This window comes from Odontomachus brunneus, unplaced genomic scaffold, assembly GCF_010583005.1.
Source record: "Odontomachus brunneus isolate Ranch 3 - 2012 unplaced genomic scaffold, Obru_v1 Obru_scaffold_024, whole genome shotgun sequence".
In the NCBI taxonomy this organism is placed as follows: Eukaryota; Metazoa; Arthropoda; class Insecta; order Hymenoptera; family Formicidae; genus Odontomachus; species Odontomachus brunneus.
The window spans coordinates 193794-217921 of NW_022639474.1; the positions used below are offsets into that span (position 1 = coordinate 193794).

A 24128-nucleotide genomic window follows, 5' to 3' on the forward strand; every position below is an offset into this window, starting at 1 on the left:
AAATATCTGAGAAGTAAAAAGTATTTATTCGGTGGTATCGTTTTGCAAACCGCTGTACAAGGATGAAATCTGATATTTTAGGCTTTCGCGGTGTCCATGTATATTAAATTTGGTTTCCGGGTCGTTCCTCCCTGATGAAGCGGACTGAAATGTTCGCGAAACGTCGGAATCAAACAAAGAAGAATCCACGCGGCTCAAACCCGGAAACCAAATCTAATAAGGATAAAATCATCAATTATACTTGTCGATACGTTTGCAAACGCGCATTCAAAATTACTCGTCCGTCATTCGCGAATAAACCTCGTCCAATGGCGGATATAAATACATCTTTACCTAACACGAGACAACACCACAATTACAAGGGTGGATGGTTCGCGAGAGAGCGGATCTTGTCGGAGGATTGACACCCCGACCTCCACCCGTCGGAACATCCAACGAGCGGCCGCTCGTACACGCGCTTATCCGCTGTCACGAATTTTTCTTCCTCCGGAATCAGCGTACGTGCGCGGAGAAACACGCTGCTCGCTCACAGGAATTCACTGTGGCGACGTAAAACCAACGTCACCCAGTTCGCGGTCGTGAAATTTAGCACCTCGTAGAAAAACCACTGACTCGACTTAAACGACCCTTCCCTCCCGCTGGTGCGCGAAATCGTCGCAGTATTTCCGGCTTACTTCCGGCTTTTTATTCACCGCCCCGGGCTGGTATCGGTAATTTGTGGATATGGCGCGCACAGAGTAAGGTCTAAACCGACCGATTCGATTTTACCAAGGGTCTCCGCAGGAAATAAAGCAGCCTCCGTGTATCTTCCAGCCGGACCGTTTATCGTGAATTGCGGTAATTAAGGGGATGAGAGAAAACATAGCTTTAAACACACACACGTGTGAGTGCGCCATTTCAATTAATTTCCACCGTTTTATATCCACAATTTCGCTCGATTATGATTTTTCGTAAATACGTATCTAGGTAAAAAGATCGAGACGAATACGACCTAAAAATCCTCGAGAAGTCGTCACTTGCGTTCACCCACTCAAGCACTGACTTGTATCATTACTAGGGAATTAACGTTTAGCTTGAAAAGATTCTCGTGTCTCGTCTACATTTCTACAGCGAAATGCAGCCCGCGGGAATCGCGAAAGGATCAAAGGTCGCCACGATTGCAATGGCTGCCACAACTATCACGGCGCGTGGATAACATTTGACCTAAAAAGATTTTTGTTTCCGGACGGATTTTTTTCACGTAGATACTCTTTCTCTCATTTCCCTCTCTCCTTCTTTTCTCTCTAATTGCGACTACGATGAGAAAGCATATCGCTGCAGGTGCGCCGTATCTTTCTTCCATTTGTGAACGATGAAACAAGAACGTGCTTGCTTCTTCGTAGCTGAAGCCGGAGAGAGTGAAAGATTCTTCACGTCCGCCATCCCTTTGAAAGCGCGTACGATATATCTTTCATTTCTGCCAGAAGAATGCGAGCGAAATTTACCTTCCGGTGAATATAATATTCGCTACGAGTGACGACTCGACTCGCAATATTCGTCGTAGTTTTTATACATGATAACACGGGCTCTTCTAGGGTTGTTATCATACCAATTAAATATCTGCACCAGACGCTTAATAAAAGGACACTCGTCGAACATCGCCCGAGATCATTTCTGCTTAGATAAGAGAAGAAAAACAGAAGAAAACCGCGAATCTAAGCGGAGAGTTATTTGATGTTAAACCTGCCGAGCAATATATCACATTCCTGGAACATCCGGTATACCACGTTTTCCCATTTGATAGACGCCGAGGGCGAAGTTCACTTCGCTGGCACACAGTGAATCATTAATAATAAGAGAACAGAACGCGCCTCCCACCCCCGTCACGTTATTAAAGAAAATAATGGAGCCGCAAGACGACCAAACTCCCAACAAATGTAAATAACGAAACTGGTAAATCTGTGCTGTGCTCTCTCTCTCTCTCTCTCTCTCTCTCTTTTGACTAAAAATAAACGAAGCTTTCAAATTACGCTCTAGATTAATATGATACAGAGGATTAATAATAATACAAATGTAGAATAACTGGTAACGTCGTGTTTGTATCTCGTCGGAGATTAACAGAGATTTATCATTAATTAAACGGAAACGGGCCATAGATAGCAAAATAAATGAACGTTATTGCGCAACAATGTCGAAAGCCGTGAATAAACAAGAAATACTTTTATCTGGCGAATCCCGTTGCGTCAGCATCGCCCACAACGAAAAGTACTACGTCACCGGCACGCAATTAAAACTTGGAGGCGGGAATGTCGGTAATTTCCGCTTTGAGCTTCCGGATGACACTTCCCTTCGTCTTCGCGTGGCTTTTCTCTCACCGTCCGCGAGATATAACCGCATGAGAGAGCGGCAAAAGGATCTGGAATGCCTTCTCTCGTTAGCCACTAACCACGGACGCCACAGTTCGCCCGCTCCGCGAGATATTCCGATGGCTATGTTAGGCATCTACTCAGATTACCGAGACGCTTGATGCTGGTGATGCAGTCAAGACACGTCAAATCACTTCGGATATATGGCGAAAGTCTCGAATCGTTGCTTAAAGCCGGAGATTCTTGAGAATTTCGATAATTGAGAACATCGGTCCTGAAAGTCTTGAAAATTGAAATTCCGAAAATCTCGACAGACTTGATTTAAAAACTTAACAAATTTTGAAGGTTTCGAATGACTTGAAAATCTTGGAGATCGACTGTTGTTTCGCTACGATATAATCCACGTGTGTACATGGAGAATATATTTAGCAAAAATTACGTTAAAATTATATTTCTTCTTTCAATGTATTTTGTATATATAAAGCTTGGAATATATACTGAAGTTATAATACAAAATCCTATAAAAAGACTAAGTCTGATAATTTATACTTGATAGACGATATAAAAACACTCAAGTAACTAAAATAATTTTGCAATGAAAAGTACATGACATTTCCAAACAAACAATAATTTCAATTATAATCTTGCATGATGCACATACACACACATACACACACAAGATTAGAAATATTTTCTTGTAATTTTTACTACAATATTTTCCCTAAGTACATTTATGTATACAGCCACGTGCAGTTTATGATATCTATTATCTATCAGTACATAAACATTCAAGACTCTCAAGACAGGTTTTCCAGAACTTTCAAGGGTTTCCGCAGCTTCAAGTAATATCCGAAGTAATATCCGAATCTTTGTACGGTTGAATTACTGGGAAACTTTAAAGAATAGAGATTCAACCACACATCACTGGACGTCGCCGTCTAGATGTTTCCGGCGAAATGAGGGAAAGAACGACCACGAAGGATCCTTTCGCGCGTCCTGCAGCAACCACAACGACGAGCTTGCGGATCTCGGGACTTAATTAAAGGGGATTTAAGTGTCGAAGGTACGCGGAACGTTAGAAGTCCTGACGAAAGGTTTTCTTCGTTCTTCTGTCGATATAAAGAGGTAGCGAAATTCTTTCCTTTCTCCCTCTCTCTCTTTCTCGTTTACTCTTAGAGCGATAAGACCAAAGTAGCCACTGGAATTCGCACCTTGGCAGATCCGAGAGAATTCTTACACTGTGTCCGTACAAGGCGATTCGAGGAGAAGTACAACCGTTTTGTCGTTGATCAGAGAATTTTCTAAATGAATAGTTTTACATCAACATATATGTCTGGCTTTTTGATCCGCGTTTGAATGATTATCGCGAATCAAGATTCGACTGAAACTAAACCAATTTTAAACTATAACCAATTTTGTGTTTTTTCTGAGACCACCCCATTTTCATGGCACGTTAAGGAATCGTATTTTAATGCATTTCATTTGCATCACGGCGCAACTATAGTGAATATAACAAGCACGATATTTTATAATTAATTATGAATCTTCTCATCTAACCTCTAAAGACCGCGCTTATGTAAATACCTGAGAGTTGCCTCATGATAAATAAGTAAAGAAGCATGGTAGAAATTTACCTGTACACCACCAGCTCCCACGATGAAGAGTAGCTGAACCATGAAAAGGGCTGCCAAAAGATTCATCAGAGTCGTGCCTGCTAGACTTCTTAGGTCGGAGAAGAGGCTGAAACAAGAGTATAGCCTGTCAGTAGAAAATTCATCCGCAAAGAGGATTAGATTAAAATCTAATTTACACTGCAAGATACGAATCATTTATATAAGCAAAAATTATAATTGAACAATAATTCAGGGTCCTTGATTGCGATTAAAGAATAATGTAACATCCTTGGAAAAATGAGTGGCACGAAGAATGAAAGCGAAGAAAAGATAAGCTCAGAGCGCGGTGAATATCGAAGCGAGACTCAAATAATAACGGGATCGTAAATAATCGGAAGCTTTTCCGCGAGCACGTTGAATTATTCGTGGGATGATAATACGATATCAAGAGCGGTCGGACGTAGTGTGCGAGGGTGAAGGAAGTCTATGCGATGAAGCTCGTTCATACAGATATCCCGATATCGCGCAAGTCAAGTGTTCGGTAATAAACTTCACGCGAGACTTGGCGCAAAGGAATAAACTCGGTAAAGGCGAATCGTGCATCTTGCTGGAGGTACGATAACAGCTGCATCTGGTCGCATCGTGCCTGAGTTGCGTAGCGACTGGAGCGTGCCAAATAGAAAACGTAAAGAGCGCGATTTAATCGCGGAGAATGGAATTTTTTTAATAAAAGCAATGAAAGAAACAAGGAGAACATTCGAACCTTATTGATAAAACGTGCTTGCGATTAAGATCGATCAAATTTATTGTATCGAGCACTGATACATTGAGAGAAAAGAATACTTAAGAAATAATATATATATTTATTTAATTATAATATATATTATTATTTGATAGATACTATATATAAATAGCATATTTATTTATATTAATATAAATGTTTTTTCAATAAGAAAATATATATTTTCTCTGTTAAAAATATATATTTTCCTAGAAAAACCTTAGCTTTTCAACTAATTATTCTATTTAAATAAAATAATTTAGATTTAGATAAATATCTAAAGTTAGTATCTACCGAATAAATTTTCACTAATTTTTAGATATTTTTTCTTTCAGTGTAGGGAAGAATTGCCGAAATTATGTCGGTCACCTCATCAATCGTAACTGATTTTTTTATGTTTATAGCACGCACAAAATAAGATATAATTGAACATTTTTTTTACCTATATCTCTCATTGCTCATTTATTTTTTTATTTTTACCATTAAATGTCTTCATATTCAATAATGATAAAGAAATGAATGAGGTACGATTTAGGAGAAGAGGTACGATTTCAGCAACTCTCCTCTATCCATCTAATGCGACACCGTTATCTCTGACACGGAGATGCACGTGTTTTTTCTAGTCTATCTTCTTCACCGTAGAATTCGCGTTTTAATAAGCGCAGAAGCTGAAACGTGACGTACTTATTTATCGCGATTGCAACGCGAGCGACTCGTGTCGGGAAAACGGCGCGTTTTAAATTATGGATTCGCCCCGCTTTCCGGTTGCCTACAATTAAGTGTCGCGCGCGGCTCGTGCAGTCGTCGTCGTGAATAATTCGGCCGTTCTGTGAATAATTCATAAATTGCCCGGGACGGCGATTCCAAGGGGATGCTCGCTTCGACGAAGACAAAGGGACAACCGCGATAGATGAAAGTTACAAACGAGAGCTGTCGCTCTTCTTTACGAAAAAGATGACGGAGGCGGACGTCAAGTATCCCGGTCAAAGGACGGCCACCGCGGAAAAATGCGATTAATAACCGGTCAAAGGCAGGATTAACGGGGTTAGCCCGCGGCGAGAGGATCAGGCTCGAGATATCGTACGGGAAGATTGCTGGCGGAAACATCGCGCGCTTGTCCCACGAGATACGCGAAGCGTTGCAATCCGTAATATCGCGCAGGATATGAATTTCAGCGAGAAAGTTCGCGTCGAATAAAAGTTGCATCCCTATTATCGCGCGCGATAGCGCGCACAGTCGACAATCCTGTCGTTCATTCCCGTCGCGGGGAAACGCGGTGGAACGTTAATTCTGAGTCAGCGTGCACCTTCTCGACAGATACTGCGCACCAAGGCCGCATTAATACACGAGAGGTGCATCCGACTTTGCGAATTTGTTTGATTTATTCGTCGTTCGCGCGGCATCGATACTCGGCTTATGCAGGGACCGAATATCGGCGTCCCTTTTTCTGGGTCGTCGGGTGGAAGAAGCCCTGCAAGCATAAATCCACGTTGCCGTTATACATATATATGTATATATCTGTACAGCAGCAATGAGGATAACCCGTGCCCACTCTCGAGTGAGCGAGCGAGTGAGCCATCCCTTCTTTATTAAAATTCTTTAACCGAGGAAACCCGGATCCGCGGAATTCAAATTGAAAACGTGGTCTACGACGTCGTCCCTTGCGCGTCCACGTCGACTGCATTTCTATACGCGACATTTACGTACACGCCAACGACGAGGAGTAAGTGTCTTTTAGACATTTATTTTGTATGGATAGTGCCCATCGAGTAAATATTTTTTATCTTTCAGATATTTTTCCTCTCAGTATATTTATATGTATACAGACTGACGAGTTCGATGAGACACAGACGTGGATGGGCTTCTCTCAATCATACGTCATTACCACGCGTTAATGTACTCGATCTGCATCGATCTTGAAACGAGAGAAAGAGAAACGTAATGATTTGCCTCTGTGCCCGTTCTCGGGGTGTCGGCGTCGCTCTTTGCCTCTGCTCGGCATTGAAAGTTTTATCGCATGAATTATTCACGAGAATGGACGCGCGAGGATAGTACAGAGGGGAGATCGCGCGTAGAATTTCAGAGACAGTCGAAACCCGACACGCGGAGCCTGTGTAGGAACTACCCTTTTCCCTTCGCACTTTGACGACAGTCGTCTGTCGCAGAACTCGATTACGTCACGACGCCAGCTCCTTCCCGTATATAATTATCAGAGCTTCGACGTGGCAGCTCCTCATCCTTTTCTCTTGCCACCGATCTCATCCCCCCTTCATAAATTCGATTTCGAAGTTTCGAAGAAATTACATTTCGTCGCCGGTTGCAGAATATTATTTAGATTGGCAGTACTCGCAAGAGATAACGACATAAATTCGGAAAATTCCTTGCAATTTATCTTCTTCAAATAATGCGTGTGTATGTGTTCGTTAATTTTGAGTTGACTGGTGCTGTCGCTCATTTGTTGTGCAAGCGGACATAATGGCGCATAAGAAAATATCTCGAGGTAACGTCTGGATGTTTATCGAGCAGCAGCTTGAAAGCCACGCCCGCAAACGAGCTTCAAGCGGCTGATATCTCCAAGGACGACAGCGCGATTAAGGCAACGTATCTGATAAGCGGCCACGTTTGCGTCGCGATTTATCAAAGCTCTGACAGAAGCTACGAAAGAAATACAAGATTTGGCTGTACGAAGCTTTCGTTTCTTTCGCCGAATCCAATAAACCTTAATCAACGTCGTGTAAATTCTGGATATAAATCCCTGCTCGCACTTCTAATCTCTAAACGGGTAATTATTTATGATTATATACACACGGAAAAAAATATTAGTTATGACAACTAAATCTCGTTGTAACATATGAATGCTTAAAAATATAGCTGCCAGTAGATATATGTTTAGCTATTAAGCTGAAGTAGCAGCAACAGTAGCAAAAGTTTTAGTTAAAGCAGTAAATTTTTATTTACAGCCACAAACATATTTTCAGCAAACCATATTTAGCTGTGGCAATGAAATCTTCTTTTTTCGTGCAGAGAGAAGTATAATTCCATTGCCAAGGAAAGGCGATTACTCTGAGTTTTCCTCCTTTTTAACGGTTATCTCCATGGAAGAATATTTTCTTGGTAAAATAATCTTAAAACATACTCACAGCTCAAATTTGAGGAAAGTCCATTATCATGTTTTCAAAAAAAGAATGTATTCACTTTACAAGAATATCATAAAATTTTATCATAGAAAAAGCTGGCGTTAGTGTAGAAAAAAATGTTTGCTTTTGTTTAATATTCTCGATTGAAATGTTAAACTTAATAAGATTCAAAATCACTTAAAAAAATAGCCTTACAGTCATAGCGAAAATTATGTAGGAAGGAAAAATTAGCTAACAAGTAAACCAAAAGATCAACAATCCGATTTTTTTCTAATTTAGCACAAATGTAGAAGTACCAAAAATATTTAGGTCATATTTTTTCATTTTGAGCCACTTTGAATTTCACGGGCAGTTTATAGCTTTTTAATGTCCTATCATCAACAAGTACAACAAAAATGCATAAAAAATGAAATTAAATACAAGATATAGTTAAATAATTTTAACAAAATCGGCATAACTGAGACACGAACCATTCTAAATTTCTTTAGCCGAGATTCCAACCGAAATATTTCAAATCTGTGCTAAATTAGTCAAAAATGGTTCGAATTTCGGTCAAACCGAGAAATTATTTGTATAAATAATTTTTTTCAAATTTTTAAGTTTTGTTTATTATTTATACAAATAATTTTACACATTTGATTTCATATTCAGTAAACCAAAAACGCCTATATCTTGTATTAAATTTTATTTCTTATGCATTTTTGTTGCACTTGTTGTTGATAGGAATGAGATTTAAAAAGCTTTAAACTGCCCGTGAAACTCAAAGTGGGCTAAAATGAAAAAAATATGACCTAAATATTTTTTGTACTTTTACATTTGTGCCAAATTAGAAAGATTGTACCTTTTGGTCAGGTTTACTTGTAAGATAGACAAATGACTAGCAAAAACACTGCGAAATCGCATATGTTTGGTATTTAATCAATACAGATAATAGAGACAGAATTTTCGTCTAGACTATTTGTGAAATTGTGAAATTTGTGAAATTGAAGCAAGAAAGTCTGTCTGTGATGCCCATTCAGATCAAAACCATTCACATTTATTACAAAATTTAACTGTGGTAGATAAAAAAAATGAGAGACAAACTAATGTGTGTGTGTATAATCTTCACATTCACCTAGATTTGCTTGCGGATATCGTTGGAATGTTACTTTTAGTTCTATACAGACAATTTCCCAGTGGATACAAAGAACAACGATAAATTTCAACTATGACATTTAGAATTCTACCGGGGTCAGCAAAACATTTCTTTGAGTAATATATTTTAAGCATATTTAATGCTTATGATGGGAGCTTACGAGAGATTTGTGAATAAAAAAGTTTATGAAATGCTTGAAACAAATAACATTCACTTGAAGTGTGTATTTGTCTACATGTGCTCTGTTAATTCGAAATCGTGGTTTAATTGTGCAAGTTGGGATTAAATCGTTAAGCTGAACTTTCTCCTCCGACGGCATTGTTACGCGTGAACATCTTAACGCGCGAAGCTTGCTTGACCTAGATATAACTTCGAACTTTCGTTTTATTATTATTTATCTTATTATCACTTCCGAATCTAATTTACACCCGGCGTGAGCGGCACGGGCACTAAGTCTTCATCAGAAGCGGCACCTGCTTCGAGAACTTAAGCCGGACTTTGAGTTACTTCACAACTTTGCGTCTCATTCCTCGATCTCAGCCGCTACTCTTCCCTCGAGGGGAGGATGCGACCTCTCGAAGGTTATATTGCGGATTACGACGTGGCTCGCGAAAACTTTCTCCTCCGCCCTCCTCCCTGCCTTCCACGAGTCTGGCTGTTACTCCAGCAACGTTTTTCCCGCGGCTAATTACACGTACTTACTTAGCCTCGAGCTTGATGTACGACTTCGTGCTCGCAGTCCAAGTTATAACAAGATCGAAGTGCGGCAACAGGCATTCGCTCGCGGAATAATTCCGAACTTATGACTTATGCTGGCGTTCTTATCGCCGACTTTCTTCTCTCTCTCTCTCTCTCTCTCTCTCCCTCTCTCTGACTTTAGAATCAGAAATATTTATAAAATCTGAAAGTATGCATGGAGATCCTCTCTTCGTCCCTTGAACTACTCTGCGTCGCGCATTGGCAACGCTATTAAACGCGACCACATGAAAGTTAACGAGGCTATCGAGGCATTATCGGATATCGATAGAAGCCGCTGTAATCGCTATTCAAGACAGTTCGATCAGATTTTCGATAAGGGGTGGAACTACTATCGGTGGAATTCGGGAGATCGCCGGCTTGAATTACTTCGCCTCCAACGTCGCGGGAGCACGCCTCAACTCGAATGCCAGATTGTCGATAGAGGAATTGTCTGTACGTCAAACTTCGATAGCATCGGGGTTGTCGGAAGCAATGTAGAAGCAATGAACTCGCGAAATTTCGCCCGAAAGCCAGACAGTCGCAAACAGACATAGTCAGGCATTCAAGCAAATGTTACTTGTAACAGCTTTTTCTTTTTATCGTCTTGATGCTTTCAGTGTGTCTGACTCCCGCCGTGAATTTATTCATTTCATTTCTCCGACGAGTATTTACGCTGCCGGGAGTTTTGCGCGTCGCAAAGAGAGGGACACAAACGTTGTTTTAGCGTCGCAGCCGCCCTTAATGCCGGACAATCAGAGGCGTCGCGACGTTTTTACTGCGGACGAAGACCGTAAAAAGGAGTGGGTGACATTTTCGCGACGACGCCGTTCGAGGAGGAATTTCCGAACCAGACGGAAAGAAAAGAAAGCCGCCGATGGACCGGGAGTCGCTTAAGCCGACGAGATCCTTTTCGCCCACTACTTCTTTAAATCTAAATCGCACCCACGGGAAAAGCGTTACGGCTTGGCGAAGTTGGCCGGCGCGAAACTTTGGAGCTTATTATTAGCCTGAATCCTTTCGCCACTTCTCATAACAAAATCTGACTGCGAGAGTACGGATATTCTTGCGAGAAGAAAAAACTCTTTCTGAAGTTTTTCGAAAATTTCTCTCGACGTATTCTATTCGCCCCAATCTTCGCTTTAATTTGTCAATCTTTTGCTGAACTTAAGGCACTATTATATCTGTCTTTACAATGCTTTTTGTAAAGTTGAACTGTAATGAAATTGTGATATAAGTTATTGTAGAAATAGTAAATTTGATTCATCTGATATACGTTATATAAGAACATTCAAGTAATTAGAATAATTTTGTAATAAAGGATCAGACATAACATTTTCAAACAAATACATAGTAATTTCGGTCATAATTCTGCATGTGGTCCAAGATTACGGGAATTTTGTTGCAATCTTGCCTATAATATTTTTTCCGTGCATTTTCAAGACCGAAATCGTACACTAAGATTTCAGTATCGCTCTGTATTTATTTACAATCCTTTTTTGCTCGGCACTTGCGGTTGCACAGCTGCTGTCCCGTTTGGGCAAATCTGGGTGTTCTGTTATTTCGCGTCGTCGCGTGCCGGGACATCACACGAACAAATTGAGTTTTGCAACATTTAGATTTTTTTTTATTTGTTACGCGAGACAGATTTGCAATGGAAATTCAGGGTAGCCCGTGTTTTAAATAGCGGTATCGCCGGAAATCAACTGTCTAATCCGTTGCACTCCCACGCTATTTTAATCAAGGCCCGCGGATGCGCAAAACGCGAGGCTTTGCCGCGGCACGCAAAAATAACGATGCGGTTTCGCCAAAATTGACAATAACGGTAATTGGATTCTTGAGCGGAATCGCTATGTTGCACAAATATTAAATGTAACTTACGGGCAAACGGCAATGAAAAGAGCTTTGAAAGCGTTTTAAGCTGTAGATTCATGACCAAAAATGCAAAACGCAAATTCAATTACAAAGCTATGAAAAGCTGTTCATAAAAACACGAGAAAAATTTTGTAAAATTGCTCAAATACTCCACGCGGTAACTCGATGCGTAACAAAAAGAAAATTTTATGCTACGGCGATTAAAACATTCCCTCTGTCCACGCGGGATACGCCAAATATTGTTCAATTTAAATTACAATTTAAAGTTTCCGGTTAATGGAAATAAAATACGCGACTGCTGCACGTCGCATGTCCCGTTATTTTTCCAACGTGTCTCGGTAACGGCGCCGCCGCGTTGCGTCAAAAAGGACGCAACGCGGAGTCGTTGCAGCAGTTAAACTTTATTTCCCCGTTGGCTCATTGAAAATTTACGGCCGCGCAAAGTTACTCGGTAATACGTGCGAACGGCGTGATTTCAGGTCTCACAGGTAGATTTCACAAATAGATACGCATGGCGTTTTCATTTATCTAATGCAGTCGCGAGTTCTAACAACGGCGATCGCGAATGCAAATGATCCTCGCTACAAGGAAAATTGTTTGGAGCTGCAAAAGTGATAGTCGTATGAAAAACTCGCGTTTTATCTTTTCTTATGTTTTATAGCTTTCATCTCGACGAATGAAGAGAGATATATCAGACGCATGGAATGTTTGCAGCTCGAATAATTAAACTATGTCAATATACGGAGAAAATATTAGGTTAATCCATAATTTTGTACGGATGTTTGTCTAGTTGGCATTTCCATATTAGTATTAGGAGAAAACAGTCCCATACAGTTGACCATCTATGTATATGCTTTGATAGTTGACATTTTAGAGCATATTTTGTAGTGTAAGTAATAATGTCTTAAAGAAGTACAGTTGTCTTTGGTACGGCTTAAAAATGAAAAGTAATAATAAGCTTTTCTGTACTTTTATACTTCCGTAAAAATTGTTAGAGTTTGGCTGGAATATTATGCCTCATCCACTATGTGTTCTTCTTGCTTCTTAGGACATACATTGGTGCGGTTTGACAGTTTATGGCTGGAGACACCTTATATATCGCGGTATATTTTCGCGAAGGTGGGCTGTATTGCGAAATCAGTAGGAACTCTCGAGTTATCCACGCTTCTTCGCGGACCGAACGTTTGTCGGGTTAAGAAGTATAAATTGCGCACGGGAGCTCCTCGTCGTTTCCAGCCCGTAAAGCACGGGGCGAGCCGCGGAAAGCTTTTGAAATTCAAGCCGTCGTCGTTCCCGTCTCTTTCGTTCGCGTATCACGTTGTCGCTTTATAACCAACCGACTATTCATCCTCTCGCGCCGCGAGACCAAGTATCTCTCTCGTTCCTCCTTCTGGTTCTCCTCTAGACCGTTTTCTCCCATACGTGTCAATCGTGCCTAAAATTTTGCGGGCGTACTCGCGCGTGTACTCCATATTCAACGCGAGGCGCGGTCCTCATACATTGAATTCACATTCTCGAAATAACGCGGCGTAGCTTCGCATGAGAAGCTCAAACTTGACGAGGCCTTAATCGGCGTGATTACAGCCATTCGGGGTGGAATGTAAAACGGTCGAAGGCAAAAAACGTCCGATTAAAAAGTACGCAAATGGAAGGAAATGTCTTAGTATTCCGTACAAGCCTGTGCTAACTTGGCAGTTTTAACTTTTCAAGCGTACCGTAATGGTGCAAATTTGCACCATTGATTAATTTCAAAAACGGTTCTTTTTCGAAATAAATCGAATGTAAATCGACTTTTCATTGTTTCATCACTTTCTTATCGGCTTTTAAAAAGACTCTTAAGTGGATAACAAAATCCAAAAATGTCAATAATTTAGAGTCGATTATTGCTAACAGAATCATACTGTTTTTTTCGTATTTCATGTACTTGCATTTCTTTGCTTGTATTTCTTGTATATGCATTTTATATAAATGTGTGCTATTTTTGTACTACACTGAGAGAAAAGACTGGTAACTATAACAAACTGCATTTAGTTACAGAAATTCGTTGAATCCTTAGTAACTAATACTAAATATGATAATAATTACCAAATATTTAATAGTTCGGGAGTATTTGCATTCACGTAATTGCATTCACAGTAACATCAATTAAATAATTTAGTAATAGTTACTTAATGTTAAATATTTAATATGAAATATATTACAATTATGAACAGATATTTGATAATTGTTATGAAATTGTTATATCCCATGTAATAAAAGATTCAGTAGGTACGAGTTCTATTTTGTTACCAGTATAAGTATGTTTTGTTGCAGCACAACGAAAAATTAATTCATTTACAGCTATTACATCGTTTCAATATCTTTTATTACAGATAGTTGGTTGAACCTACCAAAAATTTTGTAACTATTACAAAATCGCTTATTTTGCTCAACTATTCAATAAGTTTTATTTACAAAATATATTCTGGAAACAAATAAATTTTACTTCTGTCAAATAAATAATTTATTTTACAGAACTAAATTAATTAATAAGTATTGCCATAGCTTTGGCTTATATTTACGTCTACCATTTAATAATAGTAACCAAATTTTAATAATATTTACTAAATTCTTCTCTCAGTGTACGTTAGCAGAAAAGCATATAAAGAGATTTTTTTGTAAATTTTATATTCTTGAGTTTGTACATTTAGTTGTAAAGATACGGAAATGTTCTTTGAAATTTTAGCTAGCGGAGCAAACACACGTGCGGTACGTACAAGCTGCTCGAACTTTTGCATCAAGTAAACATCCAACTTTTATTCACAAATAAAACTTTATAAATAAATTCTTTATAAATAAATTTATATAAATCAAACTATAAATAAATTCTACTTTATGAATTAGATATTTATGTCACCTAACAGCTCAAGATGTCAATTTTAAAAAATTTTTTATCGTTTTCCTCATATATTAAACAGTGCTCCAGTACATTATTGCACATATTTTCAGTATGTAAAAGTATTTGTAATTCTGTGCAACCAATAACGTAAACTTCACAAAAAAGTCAATATTTTGCGGATAAAATTTTCAAGCGTTACGTCCTTTTGAACTATTATCGTCAAATGTCTGATCTTCATTTCTTATATTGTAAAAATAAATAAAAAATTGGAATTGATCAGTTCGATCTGCCGGATATGTGTGCTCGAAGGATTAAATGAAAGCATGTAGGTTAAAACGTATCAATATTATTACTTTTTATATAAATATGTGAGGGCGAGATATTAAACGGAGACTTCTCGTTCCTCTGTTTCCAGAGTTCTGTTTGGTCCTTTTATCAAGGGCTCGCGTGTACCAGGCATACGGAAGGATATCCGATATATTCAGAAGTTTGCTCGAAGAGCGCAACGCGGAAATGCTATACCCGTATTAACCGCACAAACTGTGATTGGACAAATAAATATTTTATTTTCATAGAAGCTTACTCGATTTTTATACGACATGCGGCAGGTTTGCTGCGAAACTCGTAACGAGGAAAAACATGCTCGCTCGCTCGCTCTCTTTTACTTTCTTTCTCTCTCAGCTAAATCAACATGCATCTCTCTGTAATTTACTAATGGAATTACCATCCGAGATAATTACGTCCCTACGGAAAATGAAATTCTACATCTGAAACTGTGTATTATTAGAATAACGATACGGATAACTATAAAAATTCGTTAACGTATCTCGCCGAGCAATTTTCATTACATCGCAATTCTTTGCGCAGCAAATTAATATCGCAATGAAATCGAGATTCGCGCGTGAGAATTCCGATAATGACGAGTGCTCTCGTTGGAGAACTCCCGCGATATCGGAAAAATTCCCAGTAATTCCGATGCAGCGCGACGGACGCTGTCGTTGCAATAAAGACAAAATCGCGAGGGTCTTCGGATCTTATCGTTCGCGCGAACTACGCCGAGGTTTCTCTCCGTGCCGATGATTATCCGAGCGTTAGGACTCGTGTTGTCCGACGTGGACGTCGGAAAATACGACGAGATAGTTGAAGACTTTCAGAAACTATTTCTCTTTGTCAAGCGTCGCGTGCGCTCTGTACGCCGGGATCTAAATTATTAATTCCAACGGATAATCTCGCACGAGATTACAGAAGCAGTAGTGAGAGAAGAAACGTTATTAATGTAAAGTTATTAACATAATCGTCTTATTATTAATTCTTCATGTTTTAGATACTTTTAATATCACAAAACTTAATATCGCAACGTGTAACCTCTTTATGCTGTAAGCACAACGGAATTTGAATCGCATCTTATCATCTTGTAAATAAAATACGACGAATCCTGCGCGTGAAGTTAACAAGATCGTTTACCTATGATAATTACAAACAATGTTCGCTTTGCCAATGGGAATAGAATTTCTCCTGTCCTTTGTTTGTCATTTAAGTGACTCTGTTATTACGACTTCATACGAAGTTATCAAAAATCGTAAAGAGGAACGCTGCTTTGAGTTTAAAAAAACAATTTATGACGGAGAGAGGAAGCGCGCGCACAGATGTAAATGCGAAACAGGTCGCAAAAAAAATTACAACGAAGCAGATACACCGTACTGTGTTGTAATTAGAAAGCAACTCTATCTAAATATAAATTCAGCCTGAATAAAGTTGCGGTGTTGCGATGAACAATGCGTGTTGCGGCACAAGGGATGCATTCCAAAAGAATTACCACTCTTATTCGCTGTCGTGATCTTTTTTTGAGCCCGGATCGTTTTCAATGTCGCGATTAATGAGCGAAGAAATACAACAAAGGTCGAGCTTCGTGAAATTAATCCACGCAGCTACAAGTGGTTTTCGCGATACGACAATGGCGCGAGTGCTATTTTGAGACGCGAGGATACAAGAAAGGATTTTGGAAAGGAATATCAACGATTCAAGCACTTTTCTGTGTTGCTTGATATCATAGCGTCGGTATGACTCACATGTGCGAGATTTTTTTTCTGTAAACGGATTTAATAACAATTTCTCCGAAGCGAACTTCGTTGATAATGAAACTTTCTGAAAGAGAGTTTTTCTCTCGCATTATCCGTTTATATTCAATATTCAACCCGATACACAGAAAGATAAAAATAGTGAGATAAAAATACTGATATCTCTGCTAATAATATCACTCGAAAATGTAACCTTATTCTTAACGGATATCCTCTTATATATGGCTTCTTATATATAGACTCCTCTAAAATCAGAAGGAACATATTCTAACACTCAAATAGAGAACTCTAGTTGCAAGGTGCATATTTCTTGTAACTCTATATTTTAGGCGGAAATTCTTACCAAAAAAGTGCTCCTTCTTCTTTTAAAATGAACTCTATATATTAATCGGAACTCTACCATATATTATTCTAAGTTTTGTCTTTTTGAATCATTTATTTTGAATCATTTTGTGATAACTCGGATAACGCCGTGCAGCTTTAGCTAGATCAATACATGTACATGTATTCTACACGAAAAAAAAAAGATTTGGTTGAATTAACCAAATATCTGGTCGAATATGAACGATCCAGAAATTTTGATTGAAGTAACCCGAATTCTGTTTAAATTAATAAGATTTTTGGTAGACTAACCAAACATGTCTGGTTATTTAATCAGACATCGGGTTACTTCAATCGGAATTTCTGGATCGTTTATATTCGATCAGATATTTGGTTAATTCAACCAAATCTTTTTCCCGTGTATATTAAAAGTTTAAATATTCGTATTTAAATTATACATAATAAAATAGATAAGCAAAAAATATAATATACAGAGTTAGATAGCAGTGTTATTAATGTCTAGGTATTGTGGTATTTTTTCCTTACGATAAGAAAATCAGAATAATTATATTATCTAGCAAAAAAAGTGAATATTTCAGTTGGCGGAAGATTCAATAAGGAGAGTTAATATTTAGAAGAGAAATGGTGCTACGTCGGACGTTCTCGCGCCCCGGCGTAAAACTTTCTTTACAACGATAATCGGCCGGAACTTCTAATAATTTAATTTACGTCACATTTCTCTCTCTCTCTCTCTTTCTCTCTCTCCCACTTGTCGGTGCTTTCCCGGCGGAATACATCGTCCGGAATCTCGAGTCTTCGTACGCTAATGGACAGAAGCATTTCACGGTTTAACGTCGCGATGCCGGCTTCCATTAAAGCCGTAATATAATTCCCGCGTGCCCCGTGTTATCGCTCGCTACTCTATTTCGCCGTTGCATCGTTAAGAACTACATCTTCGCTCTGTTTACATGGAAACGCGAGAAAACGAACGCGTGGCCTTTATTATCGCGCTGTTCTCACGCTAATAGCCACTCTTACTTCAAGCGATAATTATTGTATTTCACGCGAGACGTGCAAATTGATTCCAAGTATGCTGTCAAAAGTCATTGTTCTTGTTAGAACAATGAAAGAAGTTCGTACAAATGTACTCGCAAAAGTTCTTCTTGCGAGTCGCAAATCCCGTAGCACCGCGCAAAATTTCAGTAGAAACAGTCGACGTCTGATCATACTTCTGTTGTGAAGAAATTGTGTACTTGAAATTGTTTGAATTAATCGTTCGTTCTTCACTGCGACTTTTTCATCCGCTCGGGAGAGCTCGCACGGAATGAAAATATTTGCGCACGGTGTTATTTGCATAAAGTAACGTCATCACGATGTTGTCCCGCGAAAAATTGAGGTGAACTTTCCGTTACATTGTTTACACGCCAGTATTCTGGAGCAAGTCTATTTCGCTTCGTCGCCATCTCGGCGAAATCTCTTTAAAACCTTCGTCCTATGTTCCACGGAACTTAGGTCAACGTTGCGGCTTTACAAAGAACTGAACGAACTTTCGGATTGTCTGTTCTTTCCAACGTGCACGATTTGCGGAATTCCACGACGCGATTTACAACTGCCAGAACGATCTTTATCAATGTCATCGCGAAAGTCTGCAATGAGCAAACTTGAGGGAACGCGAAAACCGATTTCGAACTTGGACATTCGCGGCGTCAGTGTGGAGGAAATAATGTTTCGGGGTAAACTCGGAGCTAGGGATTAAATTCGATGCTGCCGCAATAATCCGTGATTAATGATGCGGTGTAAACAAAAATTCCCGATAAGCGCGCCTGTCAAATATTTATCTCGCCGACGCGATGTATTTGCGACATCAGATGTTTATTTTCGCCGTAAATAATGCTTATCGTATCCAACCAAACGACCCTGCGTTAATTATGTCGGCCACACGTAAAAAAAAAATTAGCCGCGGGAGTTAAAATATAGCTAAAGCGAGTTATTAAATATAGTGACAATTAATGTCGTTCCTACCGAAGCTAAAACTTAGTTAATCAATGCGCGCGATGAGGTGGGATAAGCTCTATAAGATTAATTTTTTACAGAGTCGAGTGCTCGAGATTTACGTGCATATTTCAAAATAGCTGTTCATTTTTTCTAATTTGAACAAATGTACGCTTTTAAGTTTAAATAATAAATTTGTTTATCTCACAACGAAATAGTCAACTCTTAGTAATGGCAACAAAATGATTGACTTTTTAGCTAAATTCAAATTAGCTGCTGAGATTTTGCTGACATTACTAATAAGTAAACCTACCCAAAAGATACACTCCGATTTTTTTTTAATTTGGCACAAATGGTACAAGTACAAAACATATTTAAGTCATATTTTTTCATTTTGGCCCACTTTGAGTTTCACGGACAGTTTATAGCTTTTTAATGTTCTCATTCCTATCATCAATAAGTACAACAAAAATTCATAAGAAATAAAATTGAATATAAGATATAGTTAAATAATTTTAACAAAATCATAGCTGAGACACGAACCATTCTAAATTTCTTTAGTCGAGATTCCAACCGAAATATTTCAAATCTGTGCTAAATTAGTCAAAAATAGTTCGAATCTCGGTCAAACCGAGAAATTATTTGTATAAATAATTATTTGTATAAATAAAAAATTTTTTTATGTTTTGTTTAAACATTTTATTATTTATATAAATAATTTTACACATTTGACTTTATATTCATAATCAGCAAACCAAAAACTCCTATATCTTGTATTCAATTTTATTTCTTATGCATTTTTGCATTTGTTGATGATAGGACTGAGAACATTAAAAAATTTTAAACTGCCCGTGAAATTCAAAATGTGCCAAAATAAAAAAATATGACTTAAATATTTTTTGTACTTCTAAATTTGTGCCAAATTAGAAAGAAATCGGAATGTAACTTTTGGATAGGTTTACTTTTAAGTCATTTCTTTGCGTGCATATATATAATATATAAGGCGCTTATTTGTTGAAGACAATCTATGTCCAAAATGTGCACAATCGTCGCCAAGTTAATGAACGTCGTTAAAAATGGAACAAGAAAGAACCAGGCGGATATCGGATATCTCTCAAATGTCGCGACTCTTCTGTACGAGAGCAGAAATCCAGGATGAATTGGCGGATCTGCCACTAATTAGGTCAGGAGCCAGTCGGCCTAACAATTCGCCCGGATGGTGGGAGATATCGCAACCGCTCGAAAGGGAGACAGAGAGGAGGAGAAAAGAGGCATTGCTAAAATCTTGGCCGGAAGTTGAGTCCGATCAAAGACAGTAGCTTGTGCGATCGGTCACGCAATATATCATACTTCGTGTATCTGTACGGCCAGTGGAGCTTTAAAGCTTAAAGCAGGCGTGACATCGTTGCCTAAGGTCCGCGAGATTTATGAGACACCGCGATTGTGATATAAATAAAATGATAAATCGCTTATTCTTGCGCATAAACTGTACGCGGAGAATAAGAGGAACTATAAATTATTGTTTCCGGGACAGTTCGAGAATATATCTATGCAATATAGGAGTATGAAATAAATTTTCATATTAAAATGCAGCTATTTTTGTTTGTAATTATAACTCTCCACCGACAATCAGTCAGTAAATAAATTTTCATATTAAATGCAGTGAGTGCCAATGACGACCGCGGGGATGTAGAATTTCTCTTTTGCGCATTTGATTGTAGCATTTTCCCCTTATTACCAGAGAAGAGTACACGAGACTTGTTCCTTTGTGCTAGAAAACTGCAACTTCGTCGCATACGTGCAGCTGCGAAATGTGGGAGATCAATTTATGAGCCGGGAAACTTACATCTTGCATAAAAGCGTCGCCCCGAGGCGACGGCAACTTTCTTCTTATGTTCGTCTTCATTAAAGTTCGAACTCGTTGTGAAAGGCAAAACTAGTAAGGAAATTACGGAGCGGGGAAGCATACTCGAAAAGTAGACCGATCGCGAGAATTGCAGGCGATTTACCGTGAGCCAACTAAGTACCGTCCATGCCCTACGGAAATGCAGCGTGCAAGATATATTAAACCCACTGATAACTTCGTAACCTAACGGTTGGATTATATCGAGAAAGAGAGAGAGAGAGAGAGAGAGAGAGAGAGAGAGAGAGAGAAATAAATTAACGTCACAATAAATAACGATTGTGGTAAAACAAACCTTAAATACCACCACGATTGGAGCATATATGCCCGGCATCCAATTGCAAGAAGGATGAGAGAGAGAGGAAATAAAATTGCAATAAATGAAATCTGAAAATGTAATTTCCGTTTCTCTACATTGAGAAAAAGAATCCCTGAAAATTTATTTGTGAGATATAAAGATTATATTCTGCGAAATAAAGTTTATTTCTGCCAAATAATGTTTATATTTCCGTAAAAATAAACTTTATATCCCATAAATAAATTTTCAAGTACTTTCTTCTCAAGTATACACTAAGAAAAAAAAATATGTAAAAAATAAAGAAAGATTTCTTCGGTAGGTAACGTATTTGCTGAAATTTTTTTGTTTAAATAGTATAAACAAAAACTTTCATGAAAAGCAACAGTTTCCTAGGAAACTTTATATTTTCTCATTTGAAAGAAATCGTTTCTCAAGGTAGTTTCTAAAAATATGTATATTAGTGCAAGTAAACATGCTATTAGTACCTATCGAGTAAATATTTCTTATTTTTTAGGTATTCTTTCTCTCACAGTGTAGGAAACGTATTAAATCCTCGTCGGCGGACGAAATATAATATTTTCAGATTTAAAAATCTCGCTCGCGGTACAAATGCAATTACAATGCGATCTGACTGTTGCCAAGAATCTAGTTTATGAATCGCTGCAACTCCATTCGCCACGGTGAGGCAGAGGGATGAAATGGGAGGAGGAGAAAAACAATGCGCCCTTGACCTTCCATCGATCCAAACGTACATAGATGATGATGAGATAAGCGGGCCCCGCGCATTCCATTCCTTCCTGGCAGCACGCGAAAATACGCGAAAGGATTCTATCGATCCTCGTCGTAGTCATCGTCGTCGTCGTCGTCGTCGTCGTCGTCGTCGTGGTCGTCGATGTCGGGGCTCGTTCGACTTTGCGTTTGCAATGCGGCACGAATCCTAATGGCACGCCAAGTTTCCGCAAGTTCGCGGAATCGCACCATGAATAATCATTGCCCGACCACGAGACAATTAATGAAGGAATGCTGATCTACGAGGAGAAGATTGCGAATTGACGATCTAAAACGGATCAGAGGCGCGACCAAGCGTTGTGACAGCTGTTTTTGTTTATAATTATAATTCTCCATCAACAACTAGTCAACAGATGTGAAATGACAAGGTATAATAGGAAAACGTAACGAAATATTAAAATTCTGTCTCGCATAGATTGGAAATTGCGTTGTACAAAATGCTGAAATCGATCGTACATTATACGTTGTAATTATTATATACGCTCCACGTAAACTATGTCGCGTCACTTGCAGCGGCCAACGTAATAAAAACGCGAATAACCTGTTATAAGAGCCGCTTTAATCTCCCGTGGATATCGCTTTCCGTGCATTTCAATTAATTAAGGTCAACTGTATCTCGTCCCTCCTTTGTTTGCTCGAAGACGATGTGCATACAACGCTCGCTATCGCCCGTTTCTCCCCGCGCTTTTCCATTTCAACCTCGTAGCGACAAAATAAATTGATAAAGAAATGAGATCCATTATGTCTGAGAGGTGACTCGTCTTTGATTTTACGAAATTATCTTGCGAGAATATTGAGCACGAGCCTCGCAATCCTCTTAATTAGACAAAATCCTCTTATTTCATGACTTTCCAGGACTAAAAGCGACGTGAATTTTGATAAAGGTCACTGGAACTTCATGTAATTGGGACTGATGTAATTTTGGTAACAACGTCGCGATCAGATATTCCAATGCTAGAATAATACGCACAAATAATTTTACGTCGCTTCTATTTGGTTCGAGAGAATTTAGCAAACTAACAGACAGCAGCAGAAGTAATTGTTAACAAAAAAGTACCTGAGGAACATTGGTCTTTCTTTCTTATCTCTTTGCTATTGTTTCTTCGAACAGGTCTAATTAACGAGCGTCGCAAATTCGTAATGGCTTTTAGATTAACAAAAATATGGAGAATATTGAACACGCGGCTCCTAACTTTTTTAGCGCAAAATTCTATTATTTCATAATTTTCTTGAACCCAGAGCGACGTGATTTTTCATAAAAGTGACTAGAACTCGTAATTGTTCGATGCTTCTTTTCAACGAAACTATATTCATCGGAATGACAAGTAACTTTTGCGATAAATCTCATAACGAATTATGCCTGGCCGGTATAGAGTGAAGTTCAACGATCGTACACTCACCGATGGCGTGTGCAATAGTAATGCACTTGCTGCGTTAACTCTCACAGTAAATCATTACACGGTCGTGGAATTAGCCGCTGCATCCTCAGTGATGCGCACAGAGGGCTCTCAGCTGCGAAACTAAGTTTCCCTTTAATTAAGCAGGAGAATAACGTCGCGCTTGACGCATGGTAACGATGCAATTACGATAACTCTCACTCCTTCAAAGTGATTTTACACGTGCTGCTAATTTTCGCATCGTCTCTCTGCCCGCGGAAGCGTGATCGTCGTGATAGCGAGCGGTGAGTCTCGCGGCTAAGATGATTTTTCACGTAAGGAGTATATCGTTTTCCACATGTCTTTTTGTATACGTAGGAATTGTATTTCTGAATGTGTGCTACAAAATATACGTTTCACGGGCTCCATGATGCAGCGCGAGTTCAGCCCGATGCGATACATTGCGTACGTGATGCTGAGCGACACGTTTCGCCAGTCTCGTTATAGGGGAGACTGGGGCTATTTAGCTACGTTGGCTACGCTGGCAAAACTGATTATTTCCGTTATTTTCTAATAAGTTACAGAATTAAATAAGCAAAATTTTTAAACATGTCAAAGATGACTTTGAAATCGTTGTTTGTTTGATTCTATATTAAAGAACAATAGAAGTCGATTTACTCCAACCAACTAGCCCCGTTCTCCCCTAGGAGGCTAATTTCCATGGAGAAATGCCAAAGTCCATTCGCCACACGCGTGTAGGGTCGAAAGGCCCGCGGGGAAAGTCTCGCTAAGGACCTTCGTAGCCCACCCTTATTATCATGCACGTCCCGCCTCTCTCTCTCTCTCTCTCTCTCTCTCTCTCTCTCTCTCTC

General features: G+C 38.9%; 1 protein-coding gene across 4 annotated transcripts in view; it reads right to left on the minus strand.

Moving 5' to 3' along the window:
• Window positions 1–24128, minus strand: part of LOC116842303 (cadherin EGF LAG seven-pass G-type receptor 1-like) — an 86209-nt gene that overhangs the window by 31584 nt on the left and 30497 nt on the right. For all 4 annotated transcript variants that reach the window (XM_032811311.1, XM_032811310.1, XM_032811309.1 and 1 more), the window contains exon 4: window positions 3980–4085. In XM_032811311.1, the coding sequence (XP_032667202.1) occupies window positions 3980–4085 (106 nt within the window). The remainder of the gene's footprint in view (window positions 1–3979; window positions 4086–24128) is intronic.